The 18367-nt window shown below is 47.1% G+C and overlaps 2 protein-coding genes across 4 annotated transcripts in view; both read left to right on the forward strand.

The window, feature by feature from the left end:
• LOC119396284 (uncharacterized) overlaps window positions 1-3419 on the forward strand; it is a 398508-nt gene extending 395089 nt beyond the window's left edge. For all 3 annotated transcript variants that reach the window (XR_007416575.1, XR_007416576.1, XM_037663433.2), the window contains one exon: window positions 3181-3419. Coding sequence is in view for 1 of the 3 variants with exons in the window: in XM_037663433.2 (XP_037519361.1) it covers window positions 3181-3384 (204 nt within the window). In the remaining 2 variants the exon portion in view is untranslated. The remainder of the gene's footprint in view (window positions 1-3180) is intronic.
• An 8346-nt stretch (window positions 3420-11765) lies between these two features.
• LOC119397506 (putative nuclease HARBI1) lies at window positions 11766-17114 on the forward strand. The gene is made up of 3 exons (XM_037664931.2): window positions 11766-12347; window positions 16479-16687; window positions 16769-17114. Exons 1-3 carry the CDS (start codon window positions 11766-11768, stop codon window positions 17112-17114), a joined length of 1137 nt encoding a protein of 378 aa, XP_037520859.1.
• The last annotated feature ends 1253 nt before the right edge of the window (window positions 17115-18367 follow it).

Raw genomic sequence — 18367 nt, forward strand, 5'->3', positions numbered from 1 at the left:
TATCTATCTATCTATCTATCTATCTATCTATCTATCTATCTATCTATCTATCTATCTATCTATCTATCTATCTATCTATCTATCTATCTATCTATCTATCTATCTATCTATCTATCTATCTATCTATCTATCTATCTATCTATCTATCTATCTATCTATCTATCTATCTATCTATCTATCTATCTATCTATCTATCTATCTATTACCATTTCTACGTCCCACTTCAATCCTGCATTGATACAGTTGGAACGACATTTCCTTTAAGACGACCGTTACAGCTGCCCATTTTGATGATGCGGACAATTGCTGCTAAAAACTATTACCGAACTGCTCCGCGCCTCGGCGCAGCTAATTACTCGTATATACTTCATTTGCATGCGATTCACGCTTACAACCGTGACGGAGAGCGACAGTGTACGCTTGTACGTTGTGAGGAGGTGGTGAAGGCTTGGTTCAAGGACGTCCTTCAAGGGCAGTTTAGAGGAGCGGATACACAGCCTCCGAGCATCGCGCACGTCTGTGTGGCCTCGCACGCCCTGAATCCCATCGTCTCACCCAGGGCGAACTTTCTGAGGCGTGCTTAGAGCTACGCATCCGTAGATTTATCCGGAACATTTATGCTGATTCATAAAACGAGGGTGTTTTGACAATGCTTTGGCTAAACAGTAGATCTCGGTGATGCAGCTGTCAAGCAAATTGAGCCAGCTGTGTACAACATCCCAGACACATTACAAAACATTAATATTTTAGTCCTTGGAGCTTATCTTTGCATGCCAGCGGTTAGTCCTCAACCTTACCTGCTCTTTCCTATTCGATAGCCCCTGTTCGCGAACTTGTGGAGCGCTACGGGGTGCAGCTTTCCACAAATGCTGCGAGAGGGATGTGACGTGGAACGCTACCTTACGTAGCGCTCACAGGAACGCTGCCTCACGCTTAATTACTGTGACGAAAGGAGTCACGCTTACGCGCGCACGCCTTTCGTTGCAATGGGCCCATGACGTACTTAATGGTGCAGCGTTAAATAAAGGAAACGCATGCATGATAGGTCACTGACGCGAGGCAACCGCAACGCCTCTATACAGCTCCCCAACAACCATTCGTTGGCGTAGCATATAAATATCTCTGGTTGCAGCATCCAAATGTGCAACGCAGAACTGTAATGACCTCTTCAATTGGGCTGGTTGGTACTTACTGAACTTGAACGATGAAACTGCGCGACAACAGGACGAAGACGAGAGGACACTGGCACGGGGTACTAACAATCATACAATATTACTGTTTGTCAGCGCCGTGTTTGTGTCCTCTCGTCTTTGTATCGCGTTCGTCGTTCAAAAACACAGAACTTACAGCTATTTTACGTTTCGTAACTTGCCCCGTGCCGTCTTTGATTTCAAGCTGGCGCGTTTACCCAACTCTGCCCGTTTGCGGTGATGAGCTCTCTTGAAGAGTAAGATAACTTTCAAAAATTGGAAGGTAAATATATGGGGCAAAGACTTACTACCGCTAAAAGAACAGCGAGTTGCGAACACTCCCTCAGTTATTACAGCCTGCTAAGTGCGAGCGAAACGGAACCAGCGACCAAGCGGAACCCGAATTTTGGGGGGCGACCACTGGGGCATCATGCGAACGGCCTCGTTTTCGCTCAGATTGCGAGACGGTGCCTACCCATTCCATCTCCACCGACGCCCTCGTACACCTCGCTACCTACCGCGCCCTCTGCCCTGCTGGGTTCCTGTTTTCGTTTCTCGGAAAAGAAAAGGTTCTCGCCAAGACATCTCGCGAAGGCGGCAACGCGGAGAAGCCAGAACGAAAACAAAAGTCTCTGGGGCACAGAGCAACGCAAACACAGGCGCACGTATACACACAAAAAGAAGCGAAAGTTGGACGATGTTGGTCGCCTGAGGGCCTGTTTGAGCGCAAGTTACGTTGACGTCCCTTTTGTTTTACTCTTTTTTTTTTTGGAACGTGAGGGAAACAAACAATGAAGAAATGACGATGTAGTGAGGAAGGAGAGGGGAGGGCGTTGGGGCAGGCGCTCGCGCCACAAGGGCACGACGGGCGAGAGAGTGGCAGGCCCGATGCGCTATACGACGCCACGCAACAAGCCCCGCATTACATCGAAAGGCGCGCTCGAAGAAAAGTAAAAATTAAAAAGAAGAAAGAGGAGCGGTACACGCGAAATGACCAGGAGGAAGAGAGGAGAGAGGGAGAGTGCAGCGGCGGCGGCTCGGGCCGGCATCAGCGAGCAACCAACAGATCAGCAGCAGCATCAGCAGTGCCACGGCGAAAAACTGGCGGGCAAAAACTAGTGTCTAGTTTCCGTTTGACGCGCGGCGGCTCGCAGGGGAAAGCTAGCGGAGTGCTGGGCTGTTGCTGCGAAGGGGGCGGTGGCGGCACGTCACAAGGAGCAACGGAGAGAGAGGGGGGGCCGTTCTGAGTTCCCTCCCTAATGATAGGTCCGCTAACAACGTCGGCCTCGCGTGCGCGCCGCTCCAGGACCCCAACCTCCTCCCGCTGGCCAACAGCAGCCGTTGGCCTGGCCTGCAGCGCAAAAAAAAGATCGCGCTCTAAAACAGCCACCGAAGCTTCTTTGGGCCCCCACGGCGTGGCCTCATCCGAGGAGTCTGTGTGCCGCGCCTATGTGTTCCAGTCGGAACCTCGCTACGGCGCGCGGACCTGAGATACATGCATATACGAGCCATCCCGAAGCGCTCATTTGTTTGACCGTCGCCGCTGCCGCTTGAGTGGCGAGAAAGAAGCGTTTTGCGGGTCGTAACAAGAACGCGGGAGTGAGGAGCGGAGGAGGGGGCCTAGGTTAGCCTGCTTAGTTCTAGTTGGTGTGCTTCCAACGTGGGAGTTTTCTTGCTGGTTACAGCGTTATTTTCTCTTTTGTTTTTTGTCGAGTTTTGGTCGGTTGCCCCAGGAACTGCCCGACATAGCTGACTGCGGAGCGCGCGTTCTAGAGCGGTTTGGAAGGTACTGTGAGCGCGGAGCGGTGCAGGAGCAGTATTTTAGAGCGGCGATCTTGTGAAAACGGTAGCGATGGCGCTGTTTGAAAGTGTGTTGCTGATATTGCAGTAGAACGTAGTGTACGTGGTATATTGATAAGGAAAGAACGAAGGCTACGTTGTTATTTAGGTCGTTATGGTTAGATGCTACATACATATTATTACTTTACAGCAGCAAGACAAGCGAGGAAAAGAGCCGCAAGCCATGGAGCTATACAATGTGAAAGGGCAAAGGCACTGCACTCCGAGCCGCTGCAAGAACCACCAGGACAGCAGAATGGTCAAGAAGTCGCGAAAGACGAAGCAGTCGAGGTTGAATCAAGCGCTGAGGAATTATCCGTCGAAATATGATTGTATCAAGAACTTGTTCTGTTAATTAAAATAAAACTCGCATACTAAGCCGGTTTCCGGGCTGGGATTTACTTATAATGATAATTTTCTTCGTTATTATTACTACTTCTATAAGAGTGTACGTTGGTATTGCCCTATTTGTTTAACGATTTCGCCCCGCCACGGTGGTCTAGTGGTTATGGCGCTCGACTGCTGACCCGAAGGTCGCGGGATCGAATCCCGGCCGCGGCGGCTGCCTTTTCGATGGAGGCGAAAATGTCTGAGGCCCGTGTACTTAGATTTAGGTGCACGTTAAAGAACCCCAGGTGGTCGAAATTTCCGGAGCCCTCCACTACGGCGTCTCTCATAATAATATCGTGGTTTTGGGACGTTAAACCCCAGATATTATTATTATTTAACGATTTCGCCAAGCCTTCTTTGTAAGCGCATGCATAGTACATACTATTATTAACGTTATGAAACACTGCCTCACTATAAATCATGTCTCTAGCACCTAAGCGAGAGCATTCGGCGAGAACAGATTCGGAGAGAACAATTATGTTCATGAAAGGACTCGCGGCAGACCTGGAACAACGACTGCACACTTTAACAAGGAATGGGGCCTACAATCTCAAAGCTTGTCGCTCGTAACAGCTCTTCATCATTGGACGACACCATCCGCTAGCGATATATGTTCACCATCGGGATTGGTTAACATTCTTCTCTACACTCTAAGAAAAAAAAAAAAAGGGTGTCCTTTGACTCTTCTTTGCTACACATGTGACTATCCTAAGTATAACTCTCTCTAGAGAGTCACGTTGACTCTCTTTAGGAGAGTCGCGGGACGCACGACTCTCCTGAAGAGAGTCAGCGTGCCTCTCTAAAGGGAGTTACACATGGGAGAGTCACATATGTGTAGCAAAGAAGACACTTTTTTTTAGGGTGTAGCAAAAAACAAAGGAGCACTAGCAACTTTCGTGAACACATTCCTATGGGGTTTCTTATATTTGAGTAAGATGTTTTATTTATTTTTTCTAAACACGTTGGCAGGGTTAGCATCCATGATAGAGTGAGTAAGCGCAACTTCACGAGGACGAAGAACGAAAACAGACGCATATACATCGCTGGGTTTCATTGACTAAGCAGACATTTTAATTTCTTTAAGAGATGTTCTACCGCCATCGCTTACCATTTGTATTCAACGTATATGGTACAGGATTCCGCGATACATGCGTTCGAAAAAAGAAGCGCAAACTTTTCGTGCCCGTGGTTTTTCTTTGGTCCCCAGCACTTCTGAAACTCACTTCGCCGCGGATAGTTTTAATGTTATTGTTTCTTTTACTTCTCTCGAAACACTAAGCGAATTAACTTTTTTTTTTTTTATGCGGTTAGTAACCTTTTTCCTCCTGTCAACGAACAGGAATGAGCTTACGTCGGAAGCTCCTGGGCTAGAAATGTCTTTTTTTTTTGTTCAAATAAGTTGACTTATATTGATTCCATCGTGGATAACAAGATGGAAAACTTCAGCGCCAAGTTGATCTTAAGGCCTAAAGGTTCTTTTTTTTTTTCTGCTTATAACAGGTTACATGGTGCGCTCAAGAAGGCTTTCACAGTTCTATTTATGATTGGTCGAATACTTCCAATCTCACTTCTGTTTTTGCTGTTGTTGCCCTTGAAATGAAATATACGGAGCTACAGACTTCGTGTTACTATAGGCTACTCGCCACAATACTATGGCTACTCCTAACGCAAGAGTAGCCGTATTTTTATCAAGCTGTTTGATTATGTCAGGAAAAGCACTAAAAAAATGCGAATGTCAAGTGGAAACGGCATCGTGAAGTTCCCATTACGGGGTGCATTTTGAAAGCGTCTGCACCGTTTCAGTTAATAGTTCATTGGTTTCAAAAAATGGCAAAATTTCATCCTAAGGAATCCGGTGCCCGTATTCACCAAATGTTCTTACTCTAGAGTTTTTCTTCAGGAAAAGTTTCAGCCAATCCTGATGCGACACACGTCACTGGCGAAGGCGGTGGTATTATAGTTATGGAAGAGAGCGCTTAAAAAGTCAAAGCTCTGTGAGTTTTTGCCCAGATATTGCATCGAAAACGTTTCCTGCTGGAATGACGTTCCTGCATGCTGATGACATTCGTTGACGTTTGTAGTTGTCAGCGTTATTCGCACAATTTTAAGAGACACTTTTCGAATAAGACAATACAAGCACTAAAAACTGGTTAAACTGGTTCTGTGTCACGTTTTAAGGGTCCCCTTTAAGTGAAGCCCACATCATGCTGGTGACAACTAGCGCACGAATACATAGTTCATTGGTTGACGGTGTTGCGCTGCTGAGCTCTAGGTTAAGAGCTCGATCCCTATCGGAGGCGACCGCCTTCCGATGGGCACGGAATGCATAAGCGCTCGGGTACCGTGCACCTGGTGAGTGGTTAAAAAACCGTGGATAGCGAAAGATTGACATGACGTCTTCACCGCAGAGCCTGAATATTATGCAGTGAAACTTGTAGCATCACCAAACTTATACTTGTCGATTTATGCGTGAGTTCTAGGCTGCAATGAAACGTGTGTAGCCGCCCGTGTACCACTCATGAGTGTTATTCTTGTGAGCAAAAATATAGGTACAGTAAAGAAATTCGGAGATAAATTCGATTTTCTACCTATGAAGGTAACTTGAATGTGAGGTGTGCAGTCAAAACCAGGATTTGCAAGCGTTTCATGACACTTGCCAGTTTCAGCTTGTGCGTTCTGAATTACGAATACTATCAGTCATAGGCGTGCGCAGGGTTCCCCATCAGGGGGGGCGAAGGTTCATCGCAGCTCCCCCTACCCTACATAAGGTGGGGGGAGCAGGTTTTGTATGGGGCAGGTATTGCGCCCCCCCCCCCTCTTAGGTGACTAGAAGGGTCAACGTACGGGGCAGACCTTGCGCCCCCCCCCCTCTCAGGTGATTAGGGGGGGCGGTCGCCTCCCCTGCCCCCATATGCGCACGCCTATGCTATCAGTTCTGTGTGCCACATAAGTTGGGCAAACCAAACTACTATCCACTGGTCCACTAAAAATGGAGAAGGGAACACGCGGGTGGCAAACATCAATTAAGGTTTCTGAACAGGCGTAATCAAGAAATTTACACTGTTGTGAAGCGTCGGAATTAACGCAACGATAAACACCGACACCGCGCGTTTCAGATTCACTGTTTAACCATCTCCACGGAGTGCCCGGGAAGTGCTTTTTTTTTTTTTGTGAAATTGTTTTCGATGGAACGTTTAATGCAAGGGAATATTCTGGAGAAAAGTTTGAAGGGGGGGGGGGGGGCTAAGAAAGGCGCGCTGTGCAATTTTCCCTTGGATTCGGAAGCGCAAACGAACAACACAGAGTAGAGCATGGTACGAACGAGCGCAAACTGCCAATGAATCCATAATAAGTAGCCCGCCAATATATATCTCCTTGCAATGTTAGCGCCTGTGCACGTATGTGTGACGTCCAGCGTTTATGTCCACTTTCTGTGTGCATGTTCAAGTTGACGCGACAAATTGAGAATTCGAGCGAAAAATATGCATTCGGTCGCAACAAACATTGCGGAAAGAAAGAAAGCATGTCGTTTTTTTTCCAGCTGCACCTGCGAGCAATCTAACCTTACCATTAGCTCATTTCCCATTTGTTCATTTGTTTACGAGCTTACGCGACACGAAATTGAACGGCGCAGATTATTTGCAACACGAAAGTAATGTAGCTATAAGAAGGGTAAAACAAAAAATATTAACAAGACAAAACTGCGCACATTTCATTCGTATCTTTATCCACGCCGGATGGGCACTTGCCACCCATAGCAATCGCTAACGAGGTTAGACGGAATACGTATGCAAATGCTCATTGATTGGTTGACTGTCGCGCTCGTACACATTCCGTCGCTTGAATGTGCGACACTCGGACTGTGAACCGTCGGGCACGCCACATTGTTCGCATAAGAGCAAAAACGGAGTCGTTTTAGACGTACTGGTGTAGACATCTATAGGTAGACATCTGGCTTAAATGTATTCGTACTGCGGTTTTGTCGCCTAAAGTTTCATAACATTTTTTTTTTCTGATCCACAGGAACAGGGGCAATGCTGCTGACACCTTACACCTCACACATCTTTCTCTATTGCGATTACTACGAACACTCATTCGTGGAATACCTCCACTGCGACAAATATTGACAAGACTCGTCTATTGAGAGTCTGTCCCCATCATTCACGGCTGAAAGAAAGGATCCAGAACATAAAAATTACACTAAAGAGCAGGGGATGGTGGCGCTATCGGCGGGGGAGTTACTAAAGCGTGGGCCGAAATGCGCTGCTGCACGATTCGGTGGCCTTTTAAAAAACGCCGCTATAGGAATGCAGCAACGCAGGTACGCGGCTCCAGTGACGAAAACAAGGGAGATCAGGTGACAGCCGCGCACGTGCCGTTGACGGTGAAAGGAACGCGGGTGGGTGGGAGGAAACGGTTGCGTAGCAGCACCGTCCGTTGCGTTCTCAACGCGCGCACACTCTCACGAACCAACGCCACGGGCCACCACGAGTAGACCAGTCTTCGAATCCAACGGAGCTCTTTTCTGCGACCTGAAAGGATAGCGTCATCCCATCCTCCCTCTCTTGCGCCTCCGTCTTCTCGTCTCTCAAGACTTTCCCTCCTTCACGGCACCCCTCTGAGCTCGCTTCCTCATTACGTGCACTCCTTCTCGCCCCCTTAGCCTTTCCTTTAAGCCATCGTTACCGTCATAGTCGCGCCAAGCCACCGTTCACCATACCCTCCTCCTTTCCACTCCTCCTCGTTTCCCTCCGCCTCAGCGTGGAGCGCGCGTGTGTGAGCGTACCCGCTAGTCGTCTAGCGGCATCCAAGCATCGCCGGCTGTGCCGGCGTCCTGCACACACGAGCACACATTGGCTCCGCGGGGCTCCTCAAGTTTCGAAGCTGCGACGACCGCGGCGCGTCCCATGGCGAGCCCCGGCGCGGTGAAGCTCGAATTTCAGGCCCGTTTCTCGTTCTCCGTCGTCGTCGGCGGCATCCTTTTATGTCTCTTTTCTTTTTTTTTCCTTTTCTGTTTCTATCCTTCCTTCCTCGTCATCTTGGTCTCGCTCGCTCCATCCAACTCCCTCGACGATTTCGTCTCTTTGACGGTTTGCTTCTTTCACGCCGTGCTCTGCTTTAGGATGAAACGCTATCGGAGCTTCTCCTCTTCTATACAACCAGCCTTCGGCTCTCTTCACCTAACTTTCTAAACACCCTTCCTTCTCCCCTCTGTCTTTTCCAGAAAAGGTTTCGTCGTTTCGCACGAGGGTTTCGATTTCGGTCGACTAGCAGTCAAGCTACATTCGCCGGTAATGAACGAAAATGTAAAGAATCCCTTCGCATCTTCGCCCTCACTCAGCAAGAAAATAAACGCTTTTCTACAAAGCTTATATGATGAGTCCCTAAATATTCTCCAATGATCTGACTTTCGACAGGGTCGAGTAATATCATCCCTATGCGCGTGTGTACATTACATATTGCTTCAGCAACACTGATCAGTGGAAAGGTTTTAGTGACCTGCGCGACTTAATATCAAGAACATATAATTTTAATACCGAGAAAAACCTGGGGTAATATTTCTTGCGCGCTTGTGGAGAGCCAATGAAAAGGGGAAAAATATTGATCCACCCGGCATCACGCTCGAAATATTTTTTTTAAAGCTTTCCAGGTGCACAACAATTCCTAGTGATTTACCGTGACGGAGGGTTAACGAAGCTGCTGCTAAGAATACTCATGAGAGTGACGTAGGGTAACCAATCCACCCTTTTCATTTTTCTCTGCTGCCCTCTGCCATTTTGGTGGGGTTAGGGTAGGATAGGGTTCGGACTGGGGCAACCGGTATCGCCGAAACGAAGGCCTAAATCAAGAGGCGTTTCGTGACAGTTTTGCTAAACGAAGGGCGTATGCGCCATGGCATCGTGAAAAAGGAAAAGGCCGATTGCACTGTCAACAAAATACTGACGCAGCATTCAGCACATATTTGCGCAATCACGCGTAATGTCATGCGCGGTCTATGCGGACTACGCCCGAATTACTATCACTGGCGTAGCAAGGGCGGGGGGGGGGGGGGGGGCTCCCCCGAAATTTTTTTTTCCATGGCATACAGAGCTCAAAAATGACACTCGATCACATTTGCCTGTCCGACCCCCACTTCAGATCAAGGAGGTGCCCGCCCCCCGAAAAAAACTGGCTACGCCCCTAGGGGGGGGGGGACACACACACTGGGCCCGTGCCCCCCCCCCCCCCCCCCCCCCCCACCCGATATTTTTTTCTCCTATGAGATACAGAGCACAAAGTGACACTAGACCATACTTCCCTGCCCGGCCCCCATTCCGATCAAGGAGGTGCCCCCCCCCCCCCCCCGAAAAAAATGTCTGCCTGCGCCCCAGTTTACTATACGTACCCACCTTCCCCGCCTGGCGGGTCCCTTCGATTCCAAATTCCATCTGGACTTGGCCGATTCGCGACAGCCGTTTTAATTCTGCCGCTTTTGGCTTGGAGTGTCTTTTACCGTTTTACGAACACATTCGCGTGCCGCATCTGAAATCTCTGACAGTGCTGCGAGGACACTGTTGAACGCATCTTCTGTGCGTGTCCTCGGTACACAGCTCCCAGAGACAGTCCTCGTCGGCAGCGTAAGAACGCCTCGACAACCGGCCGCTTTCCCGGCAATCAATCTTGGAGCGCCGGAACGTACGAGCTCCTCATAAGAGCGACGAAGGCTCTGGCAAAGTTTCTGCGGACACCCAGCCTCGTTGAAACGATTATAACACTCCCATGTTTTTAAAGTGTGTCGCATCTTAAAAACCTATCGACCCCTTCCTCTCTTCTTATGATTTATTAACGCGATGGCGTTAAAGAGCTCGCGTCGCAGAAATTCCGGTGTCGGTGGTGTCGGAGGCGGCGGCGTCTTTGGTTATGAGCGAAAAATCAGCGTTGTCCGTGAGCGAAACTTGTGGGACCAGGGATTCGAACCCGTACCTCTCTGTCTCTTCATTTTCCCAATGCAATATATATCAGACTGCACATTATTATCCCAGTTAACCTCCACTTCTTCTGCCTATCATTTATCTCTGTCTCTATAACAAAGGCAATCAGTGTAGCACTGAGCGAAGTGCATCCCGCACTGAAATCCTTTTCCGCGTCCTATCTATTTAATGATTATTAGTAATCATTTGTTTATTGTTAATTTGCGTTTTATAACCCTGCCATTCATTAATATGTGCTGACCAGTACTCCGACGAGTAGTGCCTCCTCTTCTGTTATCGGACTATCTTCAGAAAACGCTGCAATTATTGTTTAATGTCGCCCTCACCCTCAAACCTGCCAAAGGCGAACAGAGTTGACAGTGCGATTTAGAATTTGGCTTTTTACATTTTCTTCTACAAACTACCAACTATCAACGATGGCGATACTACAAGTCAGCGTTGTGTGGCCGTCCGTGCATTGAATCAAAAACAACCAGCGCCACGCTCTCCTGTCGCTTTGCTTTAGTTATTTATTACTTTTATCCGCTGCCAATTTTCTCCCGCCTGCCACCGGACTATTATTCACGGCATGGTCGGCAGTACGGGTCTCTTCTCTTCCCCTCATCCTCTAACAACCCTCCTCCTCTTTCTCCCCTCATCTTCTATCTCTCCAGCTTCGTAGCCTCGTCATCGAACTTCCTGTAGCGAAACCAGACCAACGGCCAGATTCGGCGCTTCAAATCACGCGCCAATCATCGTCACGTCCGTGTTTTGCGATGGTCGCGCCATCTAGGGTAACTTAAACGAAGGAGAGCGGAGCTCGAGCAGAGGCTCCAAGATGTGCAACCCTAACGAATTCCTTCGTTTCCGAGCGCCACATGTCGTAGGATCCGGGAACCTTCACGCTTTACCACGGTGACTGCCTGGCCACTGGAGCGGCAGTCGCGGTTCGAAACAAATCTGGGATGGTGAACAATTGCGTACGTTGCGTTCATTCTACCTTTCGCAAATGTTTTGCAGTGGTTATATCTGCAGGATGATCGTAGAATATAATGCATACATAATTTGGGACACGAAGATACGTGCATTTATTTTGCAGATACTCGTGAACTGCTTCGTTGCGCTGGTGGAAGGATCGCCGCGCTCACGTGGATCGCTGCGACACACTTCACCGCTGTTAATTGTAAGTGTATTAATTAATGGTATTTCAGGCCCGTATTCACAAACCGACCTTATCCTTATCTTTTGCCCTCCTTACCTTTTCGGCACCTTAACGCATTTCATAAACAAACCTTATGCCGCAATCCAGCCTTTCCTTAACCTTATCGCCGTGAAAAGGTGGCGCTTCATAAGGTAGCCTGACAGGTACCTTAAGGCGGCACTTATGCGACGCAATATGGCGGGTCATGCAAGGAGTTTTTCCGATGTGATCGACTTCGTCGCGCTTTTAAGAGAGGTTGAAGCTCGCAGTGCGTGTCCGTACGCTCAAATACCGCTGCGTGTGCTGAGAGACCGCGAAAATCCCATGGTAATCTTCAATGAGGACGAGTTCCTAAGCAGATACCGCTTCTCGAAGCGAGCGGTTCTCGAGCTTCTCTCCGTGCTGCCGCTGGAACCGAGCCTCGACGGTCGCGGTTGCCCTGTGCCGCCACTTCTGCAGGTTCTGGTGGCCCTCCGATTCTACGGCGCCGGCACTTTTCAAGTTGTGAGTGCGGACTTGGTTAACCTATCGCAGCCGACAGTGTCCCGCATCGTTAAACGAGTGACGAATGTTATTGCGGGTACGTTGTTCCCTGCGCTCGTCAAGTTGCCGGATGTCACTCAAGCAGGGCAAGTGATGGAAGAATTTTATCGCATTGCCAATTTTCCTGGCGTGACGGGATGCATCGACTGCACTCATGTGAAGATCAAGAGCCCTGGAGGCGACGATGCGGAGGTCTTCCGCTGCCGGAAGGGATATTTTTCCATCAACGTGCAGGTTCGTAAAAAGTGCATATTGTGTTTGCTGCTTTAAAATAATTTGATGAAATATATATGTGCGGCTTCTAAAGCTATGTACGATATATACGCTACACTAAACGCTATACAGTATACACATAACAAACCATTCGCGACACGCCTTGCCGTACTCGCCGTGTTTACTTAAACCCTTTGTTTTCCTCTCGCCATTACAACTGAAGTGGGGCCTAATGATCCGATCGAGTGACGTATGCACTAAGGATATAATTTTAGTGTCGAAGCAAGGGTGGTTTTTCACAATTGTAAAAGCTATGACATGTATTGAAACTGAAAGTTAAGTTTATTTTTAACATATTAGCTCCATTTGAACCGTGATTCGCAGTAAGTTCAATGGCCTTACAGCGCTGTTTATCGCCAGGGCTCACCAGCTAAATGAGTGACGTTATGGTTGCGCATTTATACGTCACCGCGAGAGTAGTTTACCTGATTGCTGTGATGAATGTGCAGGGTGATTCCACGAGAGATCGAACATGCCTGTCCGGTCGCAATTTTTGTTTTGCCTGGGTTTTTTATATGTTATGTGGGCACATTCAAAGTGCACGGAACTGAAAATTTTATTTCCAAGAAACGCTCCCAGCGCGCCACAAAAATATTTGAAGGTGGCGGCGCGTGCCTCCTGTTTTTGCTCACTGCAATGTTTTCGGATTTAACGGCCGAATTTAGCGCGAACTATAAATGATGTGTCTAAATTTTTTTTTGCTGGTTTTAATACGCATTGCTGTGAATTACATCCATGCTTTTTTTATGCCGTCCTCAAAAAGAAGAAAATGTGAAAAAATGGCAAACACGGCCGAAATCAAAAAAGGCTCCTAAGTTTGAGGCGCCTTGGCGCCTTTACTATTTCAAACAGAAACTTGAAAACAGTGTCAACTACAGAAAAGAGCCTTTGCAACATTTATACGGAAGATCAATTTCGTACGGGTAGCGCAAAAAAAGAAAAATATACTTAAAGAAGCGAGTTTTCTCAAAAAAGTACATTTTCAAAAAATAAAATAAAAAAAAACTCCGGTCTCAATTTTGACGGCAATTTTTTATCGAAGAGCGATTATGTCAATGAACACACGGTTTTAATATCATATGTCCTCATTTGCTTTGTTTACGAGATATAACTGGCCAAAGTGACCCTTGCTGTGAGTGCTCACTTCAGTGCGACTGATGGTTGTTAATAGCTTGTATTGTGCGTAAATCGCAGTTTTAATTATTCTGCTGCAGCAAAACCTTGCTCTGGTGGCTTTTCGTCAAGAAAAATGTGTTCTCAGATTTTATTTGTGTCTAGCGTGTGCAAAAGTGGGCTGCTGCCGCCCTCTAAATGGCTCACGTGTAAACAGTTTGCAGCCTACAACCTCGCCTACAATCATCAGAGGAAAGATGGGCGCGCCTGTTCAAGATATCAACCGCTTCTTCTTCCTGAAGGAATGCCTGGTCTACCTCATCGCGGTTAGATGGAGACAGGTTTTCCTTGAGGAGCCTAAAGCAATGCAAGCAGACCTCGCAGGTGTCGCGAAGATCCTCAGCCTATGACAGTAGCTTCTGGAGGTAGGCAACAACAAAAAGAGCAAAGAAAAAAAATTGCGCAACGAAAACGTTTTCCTCAGCAATCTTCTTTTTGTGAACGCGTAAATAATCGGCACAGAACAATCGGACGTAGCCATGGGCCGCGCACATCGCGTGTAGTGAACAGCTAGACCTAGAGCAAGCCGAAACGTTTATACTGAACGGCGCCGCACAAATTATCTCACATCTGCGCAGCTGTCATGAATGCCTTTCCAGAACTGCTTACGGTTTAACATTTTGACTAAGGGTGTCTAAGCGCTTTGGGCTGTAATATTTAATTTGTAGGCAGCACTCATTGTCAAAACTAAGGGTAATGTCCGTCTGGTGCCACCAATGACCTCTGCTGTCCTCGACGTGGGAAAGCACTTTAGTAAAGTGGCAACAAAGCATCATAAATTGGGCAGCTTCGGCCACTCATGGCTTAATCATGCCGCACCGCACGTTTTCTGGCTGCTGAAACGCTGACGTAAAGGTCGAGATGATACAGGAAGACGTTATCTGCGACGCCGAAAACATGTGATAGCGGGAAGTGAAATAAACGGCTCGGAAATCATTGAGCTAACTTTTTTACAAATGTTGTTTAGGAACAGTGTGCGTCGAATGGGGAAGATGGTTAGAGCATACAATGCATGTAATGGAAGGGAAGCAAGCAGGCAGTGAGAAAACAACTGCATAACAGCGCGCCTGCTGATTGTGGCATTTAGTTACAGATTAAGCTGGCCTTCGCTGCATACAGATGCTTTATTCTGTGTGCAAGGAGAGTTTTGACAAAGTGACCTAACCATGCGTTCGCGGTGTCTCGCGTGCTTCTGATTAGCGAATACTGGCGGGGTAAGTTGAGGTTGTAAGATGCAAACTGCGTACGCGTTCGGCCATTAGAGACCGGCAGCAGCCCACCCCAACACATGCTAGACACAATTAAACTTTGAGAATACATTTTTCTTGACGACAAGACACCAGAGCAAGGTTTTACTGCAGGAAAATAATTAAAACTAGATTTAAGTGCAATGCAAGCTGATGACAACTATCAATCGCACTGAAGTGAGCACACACAGCAAGGGTAATTTTGGCCCGTTAAATCTCGTGAACAAAGCAAATGAGAACATACATATTAACACGGTGTTTTCACTGACATAAGCGCTCTTCGACAAAAAAATGTCCTCAAAGTTGAGGCCTGAGTGTCTTTATTTTTTTGAAAATGTACTTTTTTGAAAATAACTCGCTTCTTTAACTATTTTCTTCTTATTTTGCGTTGTCTGTAGGAAAACGATCTTCCGCATAAATGTTGCAAAGGCTCCTTGAAATACTTTGAAAAAAGCATGGATGTAATTCACAGTAATGCGTATTAAAACCAACAAAAAAATTTTCGACACATCATTTATAGTTCGCGTTAAATTCGGCCGTGAAATCCCAAAACATTGCAGTGAACAAAAACAGGAGGTCTGCGCCGCCACCTTCAAATACTTTTTTGGCACGCTGGGAGCATTTCTTGGAAATAAAATTTTCGGTTCCGTGCACTTTGAATGTGCCCACATAACATATAAAAAACCCAGGCAAAACAAAAATATCGACCGGACAGGCATGTTCGATCTCTCGTGGAATCACCCTTTAGAGGGCGGCAGCAGCCCACTTTCGCACACGGTAGAACCAAATAAAATCTGATAACACATTTTTCTTGACGAAAAGCCACCAGAGCAAGGTTTTGCTGCAGAAGAATAATTAAAGCTGCGATTTACACACAATACAAGCTATTAACAACCATCAGTCGCACTGAAGTGAGCACTCACAGCAAGGGTCACTTTGGCCAGTTATATCTCGTAAACAAAGCAAATGAGGACACATGATATTAAAACCGTGTGTTCATTGACATAAGCGCTCTTCGATAAAAAATTGCCGTCAAAATTGAGACCGGAGTTTTTTTTATTTTATTTTTTGAAAATGTACTTTTTTGAAAAAACTCGCTATTTAACAATTTTTTTCTTTTTTTGCGCTGCGCGTAGAACAATGATCTTCCGTATAAATGTTGCAAAGGCTATTTTCTATAGTTGACACTGTTTTCAAGTTTCTGTTTGAAATAGTAAAGGCGCCAAGGCGCCTCAAGCTTAGGAGCCTTTTCTGATTTCGGCCGTGTTTGCCATTTTTTCACATTTTCTTCTTTTTGAGGACGGCATAAAAAAAGCATGGATGTAATTCACAGCAATGCGTAATAAAACCAGCAAAAGAAATTTTCGACACATCATTTATAGTTCGCGCTAAATTCGGCCGTGAAATCCGAAAACATTGCAGTGAGCAAAAACAGGAGGCACGCGCCGCCACCTTCAAATATTTTTTTGGCGCGCTAGGAGCGTTTCTCGGAAATAAAATTTTCAGTTCCGTGCACTTTGAATGTGCCCACATAACATATAAAAAACCCAGGCAAAACAAAAATTGCGACCGGACAGGCATGTTCGATCTCTCGTGGAATCACCCTGCACAAATGAAAAAAAATACATATTAGGATCGGCTTACAAGCAGACATCACGCCTGGTTTTTGCAGGCTATCACGGGACCTCGGCTGCAGTTTTTTGATGTTGTGGCCAGCTGGCCCGGCTCGAACCACGACAGCCGAATATTTGACAACAGCCACGCTCGGGTTCGCTATGAGCAGGGTGATGTTCCTGGCCTGCTTTTGGGAGACATGGGTTATGCGTGCCGTCGCTACCTAATGACTCCACTTAAAGACCCTGAAAACGCCGCAGAGTTCAGGTAAGTAAACTGGCGGTAGTAGTGCAAAGCCTTCACTAAAATGTATGTGTAATACTTCAATTAAACGTGCATATGTTTCAGGTACAACAGCTCCCACAAGAAAACCAGATGCTCGGTGGAGAGGGCTTTTGGCATTTGGAAGAGGAGATTTCCGTGCCTCGACATGAGGATGCAGATCAAAGCAACTACATCTGCTCTGGTTATAACAGCGTGTGCTGCGCTACACAATTTCAGCCGGCACCTGCATGACCCTCTTCCCCAAGACGACCAGGTCGTGCAGCCGCAGTCGTCTTCATCGCCCGCCCCTGCTGCAGCACATGGCTCTGCCGCACAACCGAGTGATGCATTGCCGCCAGGCGAGCCAGTGGACACGGAAGACGGATTCAGAGCCCGCAGGCGCATTATTCGGGACTACTACTCTCGCTAAGGACACATCGAAAGCAAGCAGTCGACCCTGTCATAAATGAATGACTGAATAAACTTTATTCTATGTCACTCCGGCAGTTTCTTTCGGGAGGGGTGGGGGAAAAGTATGTAATTTATTGTAGCTGCTTCTTCAGCAGCTCCACTTTCAACTTCAAGTGAAGGGACTTTGCTTCTGCATTCTTCAATTTTTGATCATTAATTGCCTTTCTTTCTTTTCCCTCTGCTTGCATCATGCGCATGCGAAACAAGTGTTCCTTCCGCCTTTGCCTTCTTTCTTCCGCAACAGCCTCTAGGCGTGCCTCGAGTTCTTCCTCCAGCTTCGATGCTTGAGCTGTCTTTCGTCCTGTGCGTGTTGTCTCACCAGAAGCACCGAGAGTACTGTGGGAAATTTTTCTGCTTTGTTGAAGTGCGTTCGAATCATTCGAGGCTGGCTCAAGCATTGGTGTTGGATGTGAAAATACGACTTCATTTGCTGCTGCGTCTTGTACATCCGGGTCGAACATATCCAGGTCCCTTGGGGTGTCTGCAAGGCTGCCCAAATCTTCGGCGTGGTTAGAAGCTGGAAAGAAATAAACAATTCTTATTTTAGACACATTTTTCTTTGCAATAAGCGTTCGCGTTCGTTTATATTTACACAAAAATTGAAGTTGACATTAGCGAGATAGAACCTCTTTGCAAGCATCACTAGACAACATTACTGCAGCAGGCACTGGCCATATATATGGAACATGATTACGATGAGAGAAATATTTATGATTTTTTCTGTGACGAGAACAGGTAGCAAATTGATACGGAGCGTCGATACGATTGCCTGCTGCATGAACACTCTTTGTCTTTATACACTTCCCAAGAGTGCACAGGGGTAATGATTTCAAACAGCTATCGGGCAGTTTGTGGCAAATACACGAAATTCAACTAAAAAAATTAAAGCGAGGTACTTTGCGTCACCATATTTTTTTTTTCAACTCCACATCATTTTGCAGGACGAATTTTAGCTGATCGGTTGAAAATATGACCAGCAGCACACTGCTATTTTCCAAGAGCAAATACATGATGTCACCTGTGAGCTGAGCGACTGGAACCGCCTGCATGGGTGCCAGCAGTGCTGCCACAGCTGGAGTGCAGCTATGGTCGTGAGTAGCCTTGTGCCGCGCCCGGTCGCTGTCGAATGGATTGTCGAGGCGGACCGACATATGTGAAGCCACAGCGCCGACTCTTTGCAGCTCGTCTGTCAGCGCACTCTCTGATGCTTGG

This window comes from Rhipicephalus sanguineus, chromosome 6 (genome assembly GCF_013339695.2).
Source record: "Rhipicephalus sanguineus isolate Rsan-2018 chromosome 6, BIME_Rsan_1.4, whole genome shotgun sequence".
Taxonomy (NCBI): Eukaryota; Metazoa; Arthropoda; class Arachnida; order Ixodida; family Ixodidae; genus Rhipicephalus; species Rhipicephalus sanguineus.